At 40.2% G+C, this 15,829-nt stretch overlaps 2 protein-coding genes across 3 annotated transcripts in view; both read right to left on the reverse strand.

Annotated features, from left to right (window-relative positions):
* Poln (DNA polymerase nu) overlaps positions 1-11,006 on the reverse strand; it is a 152,961-nt gene extending 141,955 nt beyond the window's left edge. For both annotated transcript variants that reach the window (XM_027387184.2, XM_035452435.1), the window contains exon 1: positions 10,955-11,006. In XM_027387184.2, coding sequence (XP_027242985.1) covers positions 10,955-10,966 — 12 coding nt within the window. In that variant the 5' untranslated portion in view covers positions 10,967-11,006. The remainder of the gene's footprint in view (positions 1-10,954) is intronic.
* On the reverse strand, positions 662-11,007 carry Haus3 (HAUS augmin like complex subunit 3). The gene is made up of 5 exons (XM_027387185.2): positions 10,955-11,007; positions 9,556-10,602; positions 8,082-8,521; positions 4,693-4,921; positions 662-1,067 (listed from the first exon to the last, which is right to left on the reverse strand). The coding sequence occupies exons 2-5, from the start codon at positions 10,459-10,461 to the stop codon at positions 834-836; spliced, it is 1,809 nt and encodes a 602-aa protein (XP_027242986.1). The 5' UTR covers positions 10,462-10,602; positions 10,955-11,007; the 3' UTR covers positions 662-833.
* Positions 11,008-15,829: the final 4,822 nt, after the last annotated feature.

Raw genomic sequence — 15,829 nt, forward strand, 5'->3', positions numbered from 1 at the left:
AGAGGAAACACAGGAAAGCATACAACTTAAAACTTATGATTTTTTTAAAATTCAGTATTTTCAGATCACAGTTGACCTCGGATAGTATAACATGCATAACAAAGGCAGGTAGATGGATTTAAGTTCAAGCCAGGTCTGGCCAGTCAACACTACAAAAGCACAGCACTTCTACTCTGTCAGTGGTTACATGGGTTAAAACCCAATGTCACAAACTTAATATCCCTTTACTTAAATGAGTGGGACCAAAGTGTTTCAGATATTTTAATTTTTGTATATATACAGTTAGCTATTTTAGGGATAGAACCCAAGTCAATATGTGAAATTCATTTATATTTCAGACAAATTTTATATAAATAAGACTGAAGGTAGTTTTAAAATTTAGTGTATGTATTTTATGACTCTGACCAATCATGTAAGATCAGATGTAGAATTTTTTTCACTTGAGAAGTATCACAGCTGCTTTATTTAAAAATTTCAGATTAGGGAAGTTCTGAATCTATTGACACAGAATCTATTAAAATAAATGTTCTGTTGATCTTAAATTTATAAACTTATTTGCACTGAGGCTGATGAGATGGGTTAATCACTGCCACCAAGACCGATGATTGGATTTCCATTCCCAGAGCTCTTGTGGTAGAAGGATAACAGAACTCCTACAAAATGTTCTCTTACCTCCACATATTACATGGTACACACTAATACACAAGGCTGCACATACACACATCCCTCCCCACATACTAAATAATTAGTAAAATTATTAGTGCTTATTAGTAGTGTTTATTAGAAATAGCCTCTTAATACTTATAAATCAAAACACAGCAGGCATAGTAGATTCAGTTATTATGACCAGGGGCCTTAGTCTTTGACTGGTTTTCTAAATTTTCAACAACATCTTTTAGATAGTCTTCATCTTTAAAAAAATATACATATAATTCTCTTTCCACTTGATGCAATTTATTAGTTGCCAAAATTTTTCTTTTTGTCTTCACATCAGCAAGAATATCAGTAAGAAGATGATTTAGTTTATTCAACTTAGATTCAACTTGATGAAAATGCTCCATTAACTCCTGAAAAGAGGAGAAAAAAGCTTTATTTCAAGAACTTTATCCCTAATACCAACTAGAAATTTAAAATATAACTTAAAAGGAAATTCCATTGATTTAATAACTTCTCACAATCATAATAAAAAGCCCTATTAGGTCATAGTGGTGGCACATACTCTTTTTTTTTCTTTTTCTGTTTTTTTTATTTAATTTTACAAAATTATACTTTCACATGTCAAACCCCCCCCCCCCCGTTCCCTCCAACCCACAACCAGCCCCCCTCCCTCTCTGCTCCCTATGGAGGGTAGGGCCCTCCATGGGGCTCCCCAAATTCCACAATAATGATCCTGGCCAAGCCTAGGCCCTCCCCATGGGTGGCACATACTCTTAATCTCAACACTTGGAAGACAGAGGCAGGAAGATCTCATAGTTTTAGGATAGCCTGATCTGCATAGTTAATTCCAAGCCATCTAGGGTAACATGGTGAGATCCTATCTTTAGAAAAAGAACTAAAGAAAAAAAGATAAGGCTGAAGAGATGGCTCAGTGGACAAAGGTACTTGTTATCAAGTACCTTTGATACTTGATGTGATACACTTTGATACAAGTGTGATACTTGATCACACTTGGCCTGATGACCCAAGTGTGATCCCCCAAACCTACATGTTCAAAGAAAACATCAGATTCCCAATTGCCCTATAATCCCTAGACAGATGTGTACCCCTCCACACACAAAAATAAATAAATATAATAAAATTTTTTAAAAAGAAAAAAACCAACCCTTAATATGTTGGGCATGGATGGTGCTCATGTTTGTAATCCCAACAGTAGGAAAGCTGAGGCCGGGTTGCTGTAAGTTTGAGGTCAGACTGGGATACACATTTTTTTTTTCAGATCTCAACACATCTGAAATGAAGATGCATCTTATCATAGAGACCCTCATGTGGTGACTATTGATGGCCACGCACTCTTTTCAAATGAGCATGGTGGCTCAGACCTGTAATCCCACCACTTGGAGGCAAAGGAAAGACTGCTACAACTCTATGTAGCAAATTTCAGACCAGCAAGAGCTACAGCATGAGATTCTGTTTCAAACAAAAAAAAATTTTTCCCTAATATTCTTGATGTAGAAAATGTGACAACTGTGAATTACAAAACAATTTAGAACAATTCAGAATTAAGCATGAGGCTTTAGAAGTATTCTACTCATTTTAATTGGCTTATTTTCCTCCTTTATAATATGCTTAAGAAACAGTAACACAATGATGGGCTAGAGAGACAACTCAGTAGACAATGTCAATTATAGCCAAGCCTGACAACCATAGTTCAATCCCTGGAAAGATATGGTAGAAAGAAGAGAATCAAAGTCTACCTACATCTAAAAAACCCCTTCTAGCTTGTGTGTGTGTGTGTGTGTGTGTGTGTGAGAGAGAGAGAGAGAGAGAGAGAGAGAGAGAGAGAGAGAGAGAGAGAGAGAGAGAGAGAGAGAATATGTGAGAGAGAATATGTGTGTGTGCTCCTGCTTCCTGTCCTCAAAATGAGAACATCCTCTGCCACCATGATGCTCTAAGCACATAGGGCGCAATGATCATGAATTAAACCTCTAAAATCATAAGCCAAATAAAGCTCTTCTACTTTAAGTTGCTTCTGCTGGGTATTTGGTCTATACAAAAAGTGTGTACACATAACTAACACACAGACTAACCATAGAAAATTAGAAATTATTTTAACATGTCAAGAGAACAGGTAACTGTGAAATTTTGTGTAACAGAACAATAATTATATAAAGGTGAAAACTAATGTATGTCTATATACATGAGCTTAAAAAACAGTGTTAAAAGATAAGTACATAAGCCGGGCATTGGTGGCGCATGCCTTTAATCCCAGCACTCGGGAGGCAGAAGCAGGCGGATCTCTGTGAGTTCGAAGCCAGCCTAGTCTCCAGAGCGAGTGCCAGGATAGGCTCCAAAGCTACACAGAGAAACCCTGTCTCAAAAAACCAAAAAAAAAAAAAAAAAAAAAAAGATAAGTACATGCTGGGCATGGTGGCATACAAGTTTAATCCCAGCACTGGGGAAGAGGAGGAAGACAGAGCTCTGTGAGCCCAAGACTGGCCTGATTTACAGTGTGTCCCAGTTGAGCCAGGAATACACAGGAATAGCCTGTCTCAAAAAAGAAAAAAAGAAAACAAACAAAATGAAAACAAGCGAATGCCAGTCACTGGGAAGCATGTTTATAATCCCAGCACTCTGGAAGTGAAAGGAGGAGGATTGAAAGTTTTGGGCCAACCTGAGCTACAAAATGAGTTCAAGGCCACCCTGATGAAGACCTTGTCTAGCATGTAAAAGGCCCCAAGGTTTGATCAACAGTCTCAGGGATTAAATACTAAGTTTAGGGTACAGGGTAAGAACAAATGAATTATTGAAATATACAATTTCATGCACATAAAGTTCAAAAACAAGTTAATATACTATCTAAGAATTTATTTATATAATAAAACTCAAAGACAGAACTACTCAAAAGTTGGGGAATTCCATTAGCAGAAGCAAGTAAGTACACACAGATTTCAAAGACAGAAGCGCAATCCTCTCTTTGCTAAAATAACAAGTTTACTTTCCTTATACAGCATCAATATTACATATCCTTTTATAGCGGTTGAAAATTTTATTAATTTTCAAATTCTATACATAACATTCAAAATTATTTGAATATGTATGAGGAGTTACAAAAAGACCATAAGGTTTTGTATGGTGGTATATGCCTATAATCCCAGTACCCAGGAGACTTTGAGTTAGAGACCAGCACAGGCTACACAGCAAGACCCTGTCTCTCTAAACAAATACATTTTATAATAATGTAATGGGATAAGATAATCTTTTCTTCATATTTTCTTTTATAAGGAACATTCTTTTTTTTATTAATTTATTTTTTACATCCCAGTTCCTCCTCGCTCCTGTCCTCCTGCTTCCTCCTTCCCCGCCTCTTCCATCGGGTCCTCAGAGAGGGTAAGGCCTCCCCTCAGAAGTCTACTAAGACTGCCCCATCATCTCACTGAGGCAGGACCAAGGCACCTCTCCATCCTCACACCCCTGTGTCTAGGCTGGACAAGGTATCTCTCCATATAGAATGGGCTCCACTAAGTCAGTTTGTGCATTAGTGTTAGATCTTGGACCCACTGTGAGTGGCCTCATATATTGTCCCAGTTACACCATTGTCACCATTAAGAGAGTCTAGTTTGGTCTTATGCAGGTTCCCTATTTGTCAGACCTGAGTCAGTGATCTCTCACTAGCTTAGGTCATCTGATTCTGTGAGTTTCCCCATCATGATCTTGATTCCTTTGTTGATATTATTGCTCTTCCTCTTTTATAAGGAACATTTTTTAAATGTCATTTTTTTATTTGAATAAGTATTTTTGCTTGGATTTGTGTATGTGTACCACATGTGGGCCTGATACCCACAAAAGCTGAAGATGTCAGAACCCCTAGAGCTAGAGTCACAGATGGTTGTGAGCCACCATGTGGATTCTAGGAATGAAACATGGATCCTCTACAAGAGCAGCAAGTATTCTTAACAACTGAGCTATCTCTCTAGCCTCTTACAATAAGCATCACTTTTAAAAGCATTTTAAATTTCCTAGGAAAACACTTACCTGATCACAAAGCAATAGCTGGTTCCCTCCGTGATACAAAGCATCACAAAGCATGTCCACATCATTATTCAGTTTGGACAGAAAGAAAAACTGCTCTTGAGTAGATACTGCCAACTGATTGTGTATTAGAGAAACATCTTGTTTCAATTTCTCAGCCACTTCCTCCAGGTGTTCATGGGTTATAAACAATTCTTTTTTCTTACTGTCTCCTTCTAAAAGTTGATAAAGCCTAAAATACAAAATTTAAAATTCAAGAGAAAAATGAGTTTTCAAAATTATAACAACCCACCATAAGTAACAACTGAGAAGTAGTAATTTATGTGTTTCTAATATTGAGCAACTGAAACCATCTCAAGTACAATATAATATTATTTCAGAAGAGAAACATCTGAATTCGAGCATATGGTACAACCCTGTGTCATCCCAGAACTCAGGAAGCTAAAGGTAGGTGGAGCCTCAAGGTTACAAAGCAAATTCAAGGCCAGCAAGACACTCTCTCCAAAAAGAAAAAAAAAAAAAAAATCTGAATTTTCAGTTTTTCCATCTTCCATATTTTAGATATAAACTTCATCTTGATTTTTAGCTGCCATTAGTTTATTTTCAAAGTGAGCTTCAGTGATACATCCCAAAAAAACATTTCTTTCACAGTAGCAGCAGCAACAATGACCCAGGGAAAAATCAATTTTTTTGTTTTTGTTTTTCGAGACAGGTTTCTCTGTGGCTTTGTAGGCTGTTCTGGAACTAGCTCTTGTAGACCAGGCTGGTCTCGAACTCACAGAGATCCGCCTGCCTCTGCCCCCTGAGTGCTGGGATTAAAGGCGGGTGCCACTACCGCCCAGCTCGGAAAATCAATCTTTAGTGCCTATTTCACAAGATTGTGGTGGGATTAAAGGAGAAAAATTTTTAAATGTAAATATTGCAAAATGTAAACAATTGAGAGTTATACATATGGCATTGACAACAAACTTCCTACTTTAATTTGTTCAGTATTCTGTTTGGCAAAAATCCTGATAATTAACAAGACCATTTGAACATTTCGCTTAATGGCAGAAAAGACCATCAGTCTATAGGACAAAAGAAAATCTAAAGCAATTATGTTATACCTGCCTGATAAAAAGATATGGTCTCTTACTTATAATATAAATAACCAACAAATAACTTGCTCTCTTCACACAAACAAATCTTAACAGACCATAAACTGGATGAAGTCCAAAGTTGCCAATTATAATCCTGAGGACTGTAATTATTAATGACACAATTACCCACTGGCACATTCACATAGATCATGCTGTTGATGGAAACCCCAAAAATTTAAACAATGAGACAACCCTAAGTCATTCATTTTACTAATAAGAAACAAAATGATTGGCTGGAGAGATGGCTCAGAGGTTAAGAGCACTCACTGTTCTTCCAGGGGTCCTGAATTCAATTCCCAGCAACCACATGGTGGCTCACAACCATCCGTTATGAGATCTGATGCCCTCTTCTGGTGTGCAGATAAACATGAAAGCAGAATGTTGTATACATAATAAATAAATAAAATCTTAAAAAAAAACAAAAAAATGATTAAGAGTATATTATTCTAATCCTACAGAAAAATGAGGAATAGGATACAAAACGTGTGTGTGTGTGTGTGTGTGTGTGTGTGTGTGTGTGTGTGTGTGTGTGTTGAAAGACCCCTGCCCCTTAGCCCTTTCTTTCTCAAGTTTGCCTCCTCCTCCGGTCGGCGGCTTCCCTGATCCCCACCCCCCACCGGCCTCCACTTCCCCCGCTGCCCCTTAGCCTGCCCGGCCCGAGAACGAGCACCAGGTGGGCCGGCACGAGGGCGAGCACCAGGTGGGCCGGCACGAGAACAAACACCAAGTGAGCCGGCCTGGAGCCCTGCCCCTGAGCCCCCGCCCGATGAGAAACACTCCGTCCCAAGGTCTCTGCCCCCAAGGTCAGCCATCAGGAAGCGGAGGGGGGGAATTGAGTCTGTTGTACCAGACACCAGACACCAGACCTTGAGAATATGCTGATCTGGAATGGCTCTGTGTCTCATTTGAACCATCCAATAGAAATGATTCTGTATTTCGCCTCATTTGAAAGACTCTGTGTTTCACCTCATTTGAATAACTCTGTACTGCGCCTCATTTGAATAACCCTGTATAGCGCCTCATTTACATTGACCAATGGGAATAGCTCTGTACAATGCCTCATTAGAATTATCCAATAGAATCCCTGCTCCTAGCTTGCGCCTTTTTCCCTATATAAGGACCCCTTTCCCTTGGCTCGGGGCGCTTGGCCTCACAGAAGCTAAGTCGCCCGGGTACCCGTATCTCCAATAAAGCCTCTTGCGGTTTTGCATCCAAGTTCGTGGTCTCGCTGATTCCTGGGTGCGGGTCTCCTTCTACGAAAGTACCTCTTCGGGGGTCTTTCAGTGTGTGTGTGTGTGTGTGTGTGTGTGTGTGTGTGTGTGTGTGTGTGTGTGTGTGCACGTGCGCGCACATGTGCACGGGGAGGCCAGAGATTGAAGGTTGGGTCTTCCTCAACTCTCCGTGTCACTTTTTAGCAAAATCTCTAAGGAACCTGGAGCTTACCTATTCAGTGAGACTGGTTGGCCAGAAAGTATTAAGGATCCTTCTTCCTCTGCCTCTCAAGTGTAGAGATGACGGTAGTGTGCCACTGCACCTGGCTTTTTTATGTAATTTCTGAGGGCTCAAATTCAGATTCTCAAACTTATACACAAGCACTTCAGTGACTGAGCTATCTCCCTAGGCCTGTCTCCCTGCCAATTCTTTCTTTCTTTAAAATACAAAGTTTCATTGTGCAACTCAGGCTGTCCTAGAATTCTTGCTATGTAGCCCAAGCTGACTTCAAATTCACAATTCTCCTGCCCTAGCTTCCAGAAAGTTAAAATTAAAGGTGTAATCCCATCGTCATACAGAATTTAAAAAACAAGTTATTGCCTACTATGGCCTCAAACTTACTATCTTTCTACACTAGCCTTCTAGGTGCTAGGATTACAAATATGAGCCACTACACCAGGCAGAATACAGACTTTTGAAATCTACTACTTTAGCCTTCTAATTCCATATCTTGGTATCATCAATTACTTACATATCAGGAAAGTCTAGCTTTCACCAGATAGAGAAATAAAAAGTTTTCCGCTCTACTCCCACCTTCCTCAAATACAATCAGTATCATGTCCAACAATACTTATGATATAAAGCTGTATTCAAATAAAGTAAATCTAAAATAAATAATGGTATCTAAGTGGGAATAAAAATTTTAGCAGTTTATTCTTCCAACTCATTGACTTCAGCTTTTAAGTGGCTACATTCAGACCTAACATGAACAGAAAGGGAACAAAAATTTTTTAAGATAAGAAAGCAATGACATATACATACCTATGAGTAGAATAATCTTTAGTGTTGATGGGTGTCCTGGAGTTTAACTGCTCGGGTGCCGATGGATCGGCTAATGTTTCTAATCGCTGACAGAGCATCACATTTCCTTGACTAAGTTGTTGAACCAAATTTTCAAGTTGCCAATATGTATCCCAATGTCTTCTCAATTCAATTTCATATGATAACTGCACAAGCTCAAATGATGCCTTCTGTTTTATCAACTGATTTAAAACAAACTCTTGTTTTCCTGTATAATAATCTTGTTTAGCAATCTGCAGATCAAAATCTCCCTTTACAATTGGCATGTTCAATAACTGGGCATTCTCTTTTACCACAGCAGACAGAATTTTGTCTTTCATATGAGTGATTTCTTCTTCAAGTTTTAGAATCTCACTGTTCAAGCTAGAAATTTTAGCATCCAAATTTTCTTCACCAACTGCCTAGACAAAGAAAGCAATAACATTTTAAATTGTAGGTTTAAATTCTTATTTTAAAATTATTTTCACTTTTTGTTTTAGGTGGTCAGATAATATGCTCAATGAATGAAAACTAACTTATTAGTATAATGCAAAACTAGTTTTAAATGGGAAAATATAAGCCGGGCATTGGTGGCACACGCCTTTAATCCCAGCATTCGGGAGGCAGAGGCAGGCGGATCTCTGTGAGTTCGAGACCAGCCTGGTCTATAAGAGCTAGTTCCAGGGCAGCCTCCAAAGCCACAGAGAAACCCAATCTCGAAACCCCCCCCCCAAAAAAAAAAAAAAGGGAAAATATGGACTAACTCAAGAGAAAAGCCAGTAAGCCAGTAAGATCTACTGAACTTCACAGTACCTTTACACTATATATGTATACAGTAATGGTTGACTGGATCTCATTATTATCCTAATCATAACTTTATCAGCATATTACTCATTGTTAACAAATGAAGATTTTAGTTTTTCTTAAAATTATCTCAATAGGTATTTTCTTGGTCCATTAGCTGATTACAGCACACAGATTTATCAGATTTCTTTTATTATTTCAAAATTTTTGTTTGTTGTAGTAACTAATTTAATGCAGGTATTGTGAATCAGAAAAATCTACATTTTTAATTCAACTATCTAGTGGTTACATTATCAAGTAAGCAAGCTTCCAAAGATTACAGATGAAAAACAAGGCAGAATAACCACAATCAAGCAAGTAGTCTCTTTGGCATATATCATAAAATGGAAACTCCAGTTTAATTTGTATTTGAAATGACACAAATTTCAAATGCAAATTAAGACATTTTGGTTCATAATTAACCAGACAGTATGATTGAAGATAAAATTACTAAGATCTGGTAATATGATTAATAATAATTTGTATGAAACACATACTGCAAATAAGTATTGAGCAGATATAAAACTAAAATTAGATTCCTCTTTCTAAAGTAGTAGCAATATTAAATCTTATATGTCTAACAATTACAATGCCAATTATTTCTTATATTTACCTCGATGGTTAGGCTATGAAGATTCTCTTCTGCCCATTTTACACTTGACTTCATGCTTGAATTACTTGCTTTAAAGTATATGATCTGTTGTTGGGCACAGATGTATGCAGTCTGCAGCCTAGCCATCTCCAGTCGTCTCTCCCCAAGGATTTCTTCATTATCACAAATAGATGGTGTTTGTATATCTAAGAGCTGAAAATTTTCTTCATTTGAACTTTCAACTACTTCATGTATACCCTGAAAGAATTGCTTTTTGGTATATAAGGTTAAGGCTCCTGTGCTCTGCTCTTCTTGTCTTATATATTTTTCCAAGGAAAACTGAGATAAAAATACTGGATTTGTCCCTTGACCTAAATTAGAATGTCTGAAGAATATTATCAAATTATTAACTCCCTCAATAAGAACATGAAGTTCATTACTGAGCTTAGTAATCACAGCATTTAGGAATCTTTGACTTTGTTTCATCTTCTTAGTTGCTTCCTCTTGTTTAGCATTTAATGTCAGAGATTTGTAGCTAGTTTCAGAAGCCATTAACTGGTAGTTATTCCATCGCTGAATTTTTAAGTTATTTAATTTCTGCAGAATTTGAACCTCATCCTCTAACTTCTGTATCTCTTTGTCATCCAGTGTAGGTGTCTTCAAATCAAAAGTCTTACAGGTTCTAAGAACTTCATCCAACGCTGTTCCTTCTAGGATGGGCTTGCCTGACCTTTGAAGAACACTGAAATCTTCCAATTCTTTTTCAGATAATACATTCTGTTCATTCACATTCCCACAAAACCATTTCAAAAACGACTCAAAGTCCACATCATCAAACAGCCAGTCAAAATCTTCTCCATTAAGAATATCAGCTTTAGGATAACCAATTTTTTTCAGTGTTTCCACAAACTCCTTTCCACAACTCATGGTTTAACTACCCTGTTTCTTATATTTGATATGAATCTATGGTAATGATTTTTAAAAACTAAGTTCAAACAGAAAAAAACATATTTACACCAAGTCCATAGAAGAAAGGGCAAAAAAAATTACAATCTATAATGTGTTTTCCTAGAGGGAAAGAAAACAAGTATTAGACCACAAACAAGGCAAATGCATTTTGAATAAGCAGATAATTTTATCAGATGACATCAGGGAGCTACCAAATAAAAGGCAGATGCAGGTTCGTTTACTGACGAAAATAGAGCAAAACATTAGCAATTAGGGCATTTCGTAGGACACTGCAACAGTAATGAAAACCTAATTAATGAAAATGTAACAATGAAAAACCTTATTTTTTGCAATGATGAAATTATTTAAAATACACTACATTTTGTAAAATAGTAGTTGTTTTCCCCTGTCGTTTCTAGTAAGGAAATAGAAACATGCCACTTATTTGAGGAAGATCCAACTAATTATTTACCTCAACCAGCATTCATCAGGTTCAAACGACTCAATCTCCAGAGAGAACCAGCCTAAAAAGAAAAATACCAGGGCAAACTGACAAGTTTCAAAGTACCCAGCAGTCATCAAGCAAAACAGTACTATTTTCACCCAGCGTACAATGATCCACGACTTGAGACAAACGAAGGTCAGTGGCAACCGCAGGTCTTAAAATCTCGATACATTTGACACTCTGGCAACAAAATCTCTGGGCTAGTTTTTGTTTGTTTCTAGAGTATCCAGTTAAGACACTTGAGATCCCTAATAAAACACACCCACAAAACCCCCTAATTGCTGTTTTTAAAAATGTTTTTAAAAGGATAAGGGTATATTTCAGGTTTAACGCTTGCTTTGTATGATTGAGGCCTTGGGTTTTATCGGCAGCACCCGAAAAAAAAAATTACCAACTCTAACCGGGTGACTGGACAAGCAGCTCCACCCTGACCCACCGCACGAAGCCTCAGCTTCCCGCGCACCCCACGCCAGGGCCCAGTAATCTCTATCGACGCCTGAAGCTGGCTGGAAGAGGGTAGAGGCGGCATCGCCAGCCCTTTACCTCAGGGTGCTCCCGCCAGCGTTCTCAGCTGCCTCCAACCGCGCGCGTCGCAGTGCCTCACGGGAGTGCTGGGGCGCGCACGCGCAGAGAGCATCAGCGGTAATGTCTGCGCAGGCGTGGTATAGCGGAGAAGCTGTGGAGGAACTGCTGACCTACCCCCCGCCCCCATGGAGCCAAGAGCCAGGTGATTGGTTCTCCTGCCAGACGCATTGCTCCCCTTAACCCCGCCCCCAGCCCGCCGTCATTCCCGCTAGGCTCAAGAGGATTGGTTTCCTCACTGCAGGCTCACCTCCGCCCACCCCCACCCCCACCCGCCTCGGCCCTGGAGTTGGCGTCTGGGTTTCTTCGGGCTCAGAGCTGCACAGCGAACCAGGCAGGATTCTCTCAGTTAGGCCTCCCGTCCTAAGACTGGCTTAGTCTTCGACACCTCTAGGGAACCAAAAGCCTGAAGCGGAACAGACCCTTCCCCCCCCCCCCGGCATGGTGACCTAACGGGGTGCTAATAGCAGAATCAGTAGCAGGATTCCTCACCAGCAGCAGGTCTCCTGCAGTGTGGATTATTGGTTGTAGATTCTCTTATAAAGGTTTTTTAGCAAAAGCACTAAACTCCAAAGTCTAGCTGACTTCCTCCACGATCCCATCTTCAAAATATCAAAGTGTAAAGCATGTTAAGTTTGGAGTGCTGTAGAAGGAATGCATTCAACTCAAAAGCACGTTCTGAGGAAGATGCTAGGACACCCACAGTCATTGGATGAAAGACAGAATGCTGAAATAAAGCTAAGTCTGATGCAAGCCTGCTTAATGGCCTATGGTCCCAGAAAACTGACCTTTGGAGCTACCGTTGACATAGGTAATAAAGTGTCTGTATGCGACAGAATGTGTCCGTTTTTCTAACAAACTGCATTTCTTACCAATCTCTCATAATATGACATATGCATTTGCAAGGTGTGGGCTTTGATCAGTAGAGAATAATAATCCCCTCCTCCAGTCACAAATGATGCAGCTTACCAAAGTTCCTAGGCTAGTTGTTACCAGGTAGAATTCTTTCTGGATCTTCCCCCACCCCCTGCATGGGTCAGTTTTTGTTGTTGTTTTTAAGATTTATTTACTTATTTTATGTATGAGTGCTTTATCTGCATGTATGCCTTTATGCCAGAAGAGGGCATCAGAACCCATTACAGATGGTTGTGAGTCACCATGTGGTTGCTAAGAATTGAACTCAGGACCTCTAGAAGAGCAGTCAGTGCTCTTAACCTCTGAGCCATCTATCTCTCCAGCGCCCTGCTTGTTTGTTTTTTGAGACAAGGATTTGCTGCATGGCCTAAGCTGGGCTTGAAAAACAAGATCCTCCTACTTTAGCATCCCTAAATGCTGGGGTCACAGGTATGAATCACCATGCCCAGCTCTTAATGTTTTTAAAGAGGAAAAACAAACAAACAAACAAAAAAAAACCTAATGTTCTATCAGGTAATTTAAATGAGAGTTGAAGACATTTATTATTAATTGTTTTACTTTTTATCCTCCTTTTGAAAGTCAATAAAATCTGAAAGTGAATAAAAACAAACATTACAGGCTGAAAGTTCTCAGAATGGGGCCTAATCTGGGGCTAGGAAATGAGGGGACAGGCCAAGAAGGACCCCTGGTGTCAAGCTGGAGGTAGGAGCTCAGCAGGGAGCTGGTATTGAGTGAGTTTTGGCCAGAGGAAGTGCAGGCAGTGCTTTTGGGAAATTTTGCTGAGGATGCAAAGACTGAGAGAAAAAGAGCCAAACGACACAAGATGGGGGGGGGGGGATGTAGGGCTGAGAGGATTTTTAGTTTTGTTTTGTTTTAAAATGGGAGGAACTTGGGTATATTTATAGACTGTGAGGAAGAACTCAGAGGAGAGAAAATTAAAGATGCCAGAAAGACAAAGGGCTACTTCGTGCAGGATGAGGTTCCCCTAGAGAGCAGGAGGCACAACCTGGAACCCAGGAGACCTACCAGGAAACCCACTTTTCTTAGTGACTCCTGGGTAGTTCCTGGCCCCAACTCTCCATTTTGAGTTGCTGACCACAGCTATTTGTTTGAGAGTTGTTTGTGAGGCCATAAGAAGCCATAAAAATATAAAGATTAGAACAGGATCAGGCCCCTGAGTATAAATGACAAACACAATAGGGTTAATTATACAGATCTGGGAAGTTTTCCTGGAATTGGATTAGAAATTTAAGAAGGCAAATATGTTAAACTTATTTCCAAGACAAGCTTGTTTTCTACTCAAAATCAGTTGTGGTTTTAATGGGGTCAAAAGGTAAAAAGAAGCTGGGAGCTATTCTTTGCTAAGCAAGCCTGTGAGAACTGAATGGATGAAACAAACCTAAATGCAGGGCCAGGAGTGAAAGTCTTGCTGTTTGCCTTTTCTACTTCTTGGGTAAAGTTTTACTCTCCTGTCATCAATATTTAAAAAATATTTTATGTTTTAGACAGTATCTTTTCGGGCAGTTTTAAAACCTTGAATACAATTATGAAGTTAAAGGTTGTTTTCAGATGCAGTTTAATGGAAGTGAAGAGATCTGTTCTCCAAACAACATGGAGATGGGGCTGTTTTTAAGCAAGGGAGTGACAGCCTCAGACATGTGTTAGCTTGATCCTGTATTGTTCTTTTCAAGTCACAAAAGGTCTGAAAAAGCTGGCACTGGACAACTCAGAAATGGGTAAAGACAAGGGAACCCCAAGAGCTGGCAGAACCCTGGGGGCTGCCAGCCAGGGAAATGTGGTCTGGCAGCTTCTTCCTATTGGTCTTGTTCTTCCAGAAGAAAGCTGACTTTCCTTAGATCATGGAGTTGGGGGAGGGAGATTTGCTTTTCATTGTGTTTACGCTCATGTGACAAAGGTGAAAACTCAGAACCAAACTGAGGAGCACTTGGGTCTGCACCACTGGGAAGGGGTCACCATGATGGTGGGAAGGGATAGGGGTCTTTGGACCTGGAAGCTGATAACAAGAGGCCTGGCAGAGTTTAGGGGCCAGAGGAGCCCAGAACCTTAGGTAGGCTGAGAGGCTCATGTCTGTTGAGAAAGGCTGGGTTTAGAGTGACTGCAGCTCCCTTCCCAGTGGCATAACTCTGGAAAAATCTAGAGCTCCTGTGCCCCAGCTGTCTAGCTAAAGATTGGAAAAGGAAGCAGCCATGCAATGTCCCAATAGCAATTAGTCCAGATGAGCCCAGCACCTAATTTATGCAGTCATAACCTCAGCAAAACTATGATAGAAAGGGACAAAGGACTCAGGGCCGACTTGCAGTGGAAGCTGGGCTTGAACTAACCATGAGATGCAAAATGAGATGGTAAGGACAAAGGACCAAGTAGGAGGTAGACAGATTGAGGTGAAGGGCAGGAGAAAGCAGGCATTTGAGTTAAATTCTGGGGAATAGGGAGGTGGGGAGGAATAGCAGGCCATTCTGGAGCCACTGGCTGCCAAGAAGGAAGTAGGCAAGGGTTCACATTCATGAAGGGGTCTCACTTGGGGGCAAACATGAAGAAATATAGAGACAGGCTTAGGGAGGTGTCTTGTGGGCCTGGGGTAGGGGCAGAAAAGCTATGTAAAGAGTGCCATCTCTGAGCCTTAAATTTCCTATGAGATGGACCCAGCATGACTATAGTAGTTGCTAATTATGCAAAATATTTAACACAGATACTGGTGTCCACTGCCCCCCCCAAAAAAGTGGTAGTGGTATAGACTCAAAACCACAGTATTTGGGATTTAAATGTCCATATTGACATCAACATTAAATTGTACCAATTCTGGGGTACCAATAGTGTTCACATGAGAAAACACCTTTTTCTCTGAGTGACCTTCAATTGACTCAAAGGCTGTTCACCCCTTCCCATGCACCCATCAGAAGGCAGGGGTGCACATATTCAAGAATCCAGAGCCTACTGTTGTCTGCTGGGAGGACTGATTCCCTCCCCAAGATTCATGGTTTCATCCTAAAACTTTCTAGCAAGTACCACTAGGCCATCTCCAATGGCTCGCTCTACAGAGGGTTCAGTGTGGTTATGCCTTGCTCCCTCAAGTCCTGATCCATTCCCTCTATGGTATTCAAGGTGGTAAATCCTCAAAGGACAAACCTCGGTGTATTCCTCTCTTTGGGAGGATAGCAGGGTCCCAAAGGACAAGGGCCAGGATTCCTGCCAATGGGCTAAAGTGTCATTGTAGGTGGTGGAGTGTCAGGGATACTGTCCTGTTTTCCCCTCCTGTGTGTGTTCTAACAACCTCACAGCTGCTTGTGGGAGGGCAGTTCAGAAGCCTAAGTCCCCATGCATCAA

Source organism: Cricetulus griseus, assembly GCF_003668045.3.
Source record: "Cricetulus griseus strain 17A/GY chromosome 1 unlocalized genomic scaffold, alternate assembly CriGri-PICRH-1.0 chr1_1, whole genome shotgun sequence".
Classification (NCBI taxonomy): domain Eukaryota; kingdom Metazoa; phylum Chordata; class Mammalia; order Rodentia; family Cricetidae; genus Cricetulus; species Cricetulus griseus.

Excerpts from the sequence above, each read along its gene's own strand:
- Haus3 (XM_027387185.2), bottom strand. The coding sequence starts at position 10,461 with ATGAGTTGTGGAAAGGAGTTTGTGGAAACACTGAAAAAAATTGGTTAT. Across the intron at positions 4,922-8,081 it reads AAAGATTATTCTACTCATAG|GCTTTATCAACTTTTAGAAG; the intron begins GTATGTATATGT and ends TTTGTATTTTAG. Across the intron at positions 1,068-4,692 it reads AGCTATTGCTTTGTGATCAG|GAGTTAATGGAGCATTTTCA; the intron begins GTAAGTGTTTTC and ends TCCTCTTTTCAG.